Raw genomic sequence first — 4,670 nt, 5'->3', positions numbered from 1 at the left:
GTACGCTTTTGTTACGCGCGCGTATAATCTTGGTAAATACTGAAGATATGGAAACATAATCAGCTCGCGCTGAGTAACAGACACAACACGCCATTGGTAGAAAGAGGTCACGTGACCCCCACCGGATCGCAACAGGCGAGCGTGACGATCGGCGGAGGGGCACGGGGAGAATACTTAAGCCTATCACACAATAGGAAAGCACAGGCAATAGGAACAGGGAATAGAATTTCTGACGCGTTGGATTGGTTGGTAGAAAATTTCCGACGAATCCAACGCGTCAGAAATTCTATTCCCTGTTCCTGTTGCCTGTTGCCTGGCATTGTGTGATGGGCTTTAGGCTTGGAAGTGACGTACGTGTTACCCTGGACGTGGGACACGAGTTTATTTGGCAGAGTAACCCAGGTAGCAATAGTGCCCTGCTTTTACTAGCTTTTGAGCCCGCGCGAAGCCGGGTCTATAAGTTATCGCTTTAAGGTTGCCTTTACTGTTGTCTTATTATTTTAGGTTATATTGAAACATTTGCTGTACATTATTGTATGTTCTCTGGAAGTTGGTTTTTATGGAAGCATTCGCTTCCATAAAACTGTGAGAACAGTGTGGAGTACTGTGGAGAACTGTGAACTGTTCAGTTATTTCGAGACACTTCTGGCAGAGGACGAGGAATGTCGGCAGTGCTTTCGACAATTTTGCAGCTTGTGCACGACCCTTTTAGTGCCGATGGAGGGTATTGTCGGCGACAGTGCCAAAAGTATACAAAGTATCGTCGACCGCGACACGAACTTTGCGCGGAAGTACGGATACGCGAGAGGTCTTCGATGGAATGCGATCAGCGCCGTGGAGATATTCGAGCCTGTGCTCGCTTACTGGGAAAAGCGCGTGGACACCGACAAGAGCACGCTCGAGCGTTTGCTCGACACTGGCGTCTTGCTGGAACTAATGAATTTGTTTGTACACATGAACAGAGATGAATTTTACTCCACGCACGTGTCGGTCAAGTGCAAGTCGTGCCTGGGCAAACTCTGTACAGTTAAGAGGGACTTGTACAACGCCGTGGTGATAAAATGCAGATTCGTCAGTCTGGTATGTAAGTTTTCCGTTAAAACTCTACTGGCGAAAGCGTGCGCTGTTACTAGGAAAATTATGAAGCGGAATGTCGAGTGGATCATTCGTGAAACGAAGGAATCCGAATGTAAGCGTTGGAGACAATCGTGGAACACGTGTCGCAATTTAACTTACAACGTAGGCGTACTGTCTGAACACGTGTACGAGGAAAGCGTGTGTTTATCGTTTGTTCACCTTCTTGTGCAGTTGCATCTCTCGATTCGACGGAGTCGAACCGAGCCCTACAGATTCTGAGAGCTTCAGGAATCTTGATAATATTATCTCTTTCGTGCTGGACAGATTGAGCGTTGTATATTACAGCAATAATTTGTATAGGAAAGCTGCGACTGTGTGCGCATTGAATGCCTTGTTAACGTATAACCAGTCAAACACAAAAGCTTAGCGCAGATGGGTGCACATTAAGAAAATTACGCCCAAAGAAGTCGCAAGCTTAGCTACGTTGGACCGCTTGACCAGTGATGAAGATGAGATAAAGAGCGAATTGGGACTTTCAATAGAAAGTATCTCTAAGTACGACGTTACCGCGTTGTGTCTGCGTGAAGTCAACAGTTTACTGGAGGTACAGGTCGCATTTGCGAACGGCGCGGCGGCGTGGCAGCGGTTCTGGAAAAATTGAGGAATTGTGTATTGTAACACAAAATTTTTCAATAATTGAAACACCATTGCAACAGCATATTCCTGAGACTAAATCAAGTAAAAAAGTCCTGTACTATTTTTCCCTCCGACAAACAGTTATCGAGAGATTATAAGGTAAACATTGAAAAAGTTATAAATTTTCTCTTGAGTATCTCAAAAAGTATTAGGCAATTAAAAAAATTTTCAGACAATAGTTGTTCATATTAATTAGTAGAATAAGATAGTATAATAAACAATAGAGATTTCCATTTTAAAAAATGACGGCGACCTCTATATGATCATAAAAAATTAATTTTTTTGAAAATTTATTTTACCATTATGTAGCCCTTTTAAAACCGTATAACTTTTGTCTGAAAGACTTTTCCGTATCTCCCATATTTGTCGAGATCATGGACCTAAGAATCTCTGGACTGAGCACGAAGTGGGAGGACGGGCAAGGGGGCTGTTAAATTTGCGGTAAGGGGGGCGAGAGTGCTCTCCTTTTCTGTCCTCTTGATATCTCTTTCTACAAGAGGTCACATTCGGCTTGATGACGAATGTAACCGAAGATAGTCGAAGTTTGTGTATAGTCTATACATAATAATTTCTCGACGGGAACATGGACGTAAGAATCTCTGGACTTCAGAAGTTAGCGAGTATAGACTTGTCTAGTCTTCCGGGAATCATCGGATATACGGCGGAAATACCCGACGGTGACCTCTTGTAGAAAGAGACAGTACTATCCTCCCCTTACCGCGAATTTAACAGCCCCCTCGCCGTATGCTCGGTCCAGAGATTCTTAGGTCCATGGTCGAGATATTTCACCGGTCCGGTACTTTTTCCCTTTTTCCATCGCGTGTACAAAGATAGAAAGAGAAACTAAGACGCTCGAAGAAATGCGTGAAACAAAGACGATAGATGCAGCATACCCAATTTGCCAATGCTAAATGTTTTTTACTTTTCACGGTTGATAGCCCTGGGAATCTATAGCCGTCGCAAAGCAAAAGTAGGCGTGGTTTAGCCGAACTGAGCACACCATGTTTATCCCTTCCACCATGATCTAAATGCACGTTCTGAAACTCACTAAAAACACCGTGTAGCAGCCAGTCTGTAAAAATAAAAATGGCAGACCAATCAGAGTAGAGAACACTATTCGCTCCCCTCTACCTTAAACTATAGCCTCTACCTTAAACCATGTACCTACCATTAGCATGCTAGTAGTCGAGCTGCGTGGAGTATAAAGGTGCCTTTTCATACGCAGCATGTAGCAGCAGCAAATTAGTCACGTGATCCAAATTCACTAAAGCATATTTGCTGCTCATGGAAAAGGAATAGCTGCAGCAGCACTGTCCGGCTAGATCGCGTGTCTGCTGCTTTGCTGTTCGTTCAATTGAACTTCACAGCGATGAAGCAAAATATGGTGAAATTTATTTTGCAGCATCTAGTAACAATTCTTCAACCAATAGCAGCGAGTTGCTGCGGCAGTATGCTGCGCATGAAATGGTACCTTAACACTGTACTCTTCGACAAGGACTTTACTATACCTACCTATTTATAACCGAGGTGAGTTGTATGTAAAAATAATTATTAAAGCAAGGTAAATATTTATTTCTTAGTTAAGTACCACCATAAAGCGTCATATATTGAATTTGTACACTGAATGTTACCATTCAGACGCCGTACAACAGTTCGTCATGAGTCGCAATTAATGTATTTTAGCGTTGTGTGAAAAACTTTATCCAGTAGTAATAATAATAATAATAATAAATGCAATCGTGAAGTTCGAAAGTTACAGTATTATCAGTATTGTAATTACATGAGGTGTACCACTTTGAAGTTGTAAAGCCAACCGTTGCAACCGCCACGTGGCACGCCACGCGTAATGGTAATACTGCATGGTGATACCGTAAATTTCAAGCCCCATAACTCCGTAAGTATTTAACGAAGATATAGTTTCACATGTTTTATCACTAAACTTTTAACTTCTTCTTATCGTGTATTAGGCTTAAAGACCCATACAGCACAGATGGTTGCAGTTACATTGCAGAAACGTTGCAATCTTGCAGATTGCAGTGCAATCTTGCAAAGACATTGCAGGGATATAAAATTGCAAACTTTCGATGGCAATATTGCAGCAATGTTTCTACAATTTATTTAGAAATAGTATTTTCATTATTTTTGAAACATTGCTGCAATATTATGGCTACATTGTTACATTGCAATATTGCTGTAGTCTTGCATTTTCATATTGCTGCGTAGTTGCATTGCAATATTGCTGCACTGTTGCATTGAAATATTGCTGAAGGCGGACATTCTAATGTTACTGCAATGTAGCTACAATATTGCAGCAACATTTCGCAATTTTGCTGCAATGATGCAATCTTTCAAAACAATGTCTCTGCAACGTTGCTGCAATATTTCCGTGCTGTATGGGGACTCTTTTATTCAGTTCGTTCATACCCAGATAGCACCGAATGTTCCATGAATGTTTGTATATGATTCGAATGTTCTCTCTCAGGAATATTCGAATCATATACAAACATTCATGGAACATTCGATGCTATCTGGGAAGTTGGAGGGGATGATCCGTTCGGCCACGCGCGCGCGCACGCTCGCACACAAGCAACGCGCCGTATATACGTGTGCACACGTTTTGGAAATATCAACCGAATATTACCGAATCTTACCGGAAAGAGTCGATGTCAGATGAGTGATCCCCTTGCCGCGATTATCAGTTACCCCTCGTACAAAGGCTCCGTCTATAGATGTCTATGGTGTAAACTATATATTAGTGTACCATGAAGAATAGAGATATTCTTCATGATTTATCCCCTCCCGACTTCTCCCAAGTAGCACATATACGTTTCAAAAACGTTTTAGAAGCGTTTTTCCGAAACGTTTTATAACCGATTTTTAGAAACGTTTCTCATGGG

The 4,670-nt window shown here is 42.0% G+C and overlaps 1 protein-coding gene across 1 annotated transcript; it reads left to right on the top strand.

The window, feature by feature from the left end:
- The first annotated feature begins 282 nt into the window (after positions 1-282).
- On the top strand, positions 283-3,295 carry LOC105570948. Its single transcript, XM_012028403.1, has 4 exons — positions 283-402; positions 505-1,275; positions 1,505-1,681; positions 3,176-3,295. Exons 2-4 carry the CDS (start codon positions 718-720, stop codon positions 3,293-3,295), a joined length of 855 nt encoding a protein of 284 aa, XP_011883793.1. The 5' UTR covers positions 283-402; positions 505-717.
- Positions 3,296-4,670: the final 1,375 nt, after the last annotated feature.

Source organism: Vollenhovia emeryi, unplaced genomic scaffold (assembly GCF_000949405.1).
Source record: "Vollenhovia emeryi isolate VEMERY1.0 unplaced genomic scaffold, V.emery_V1.0 DF941511.1, whole genome shotgun sequence".
In the NCBI taxonomy this organism is placed as follows: domain Eukaryota; kingdom Metazoa; phylum Arthropoda; class Insecta; order Hymenoptera; family Formicidae; genus Vollenhovia; species Vollenhovia emeryi.
The sequence above is the reverse complement of the archived record's forward strand: the minus strand, read 5'-3'. Positions and strand labels throughout refer to the sequence as shown.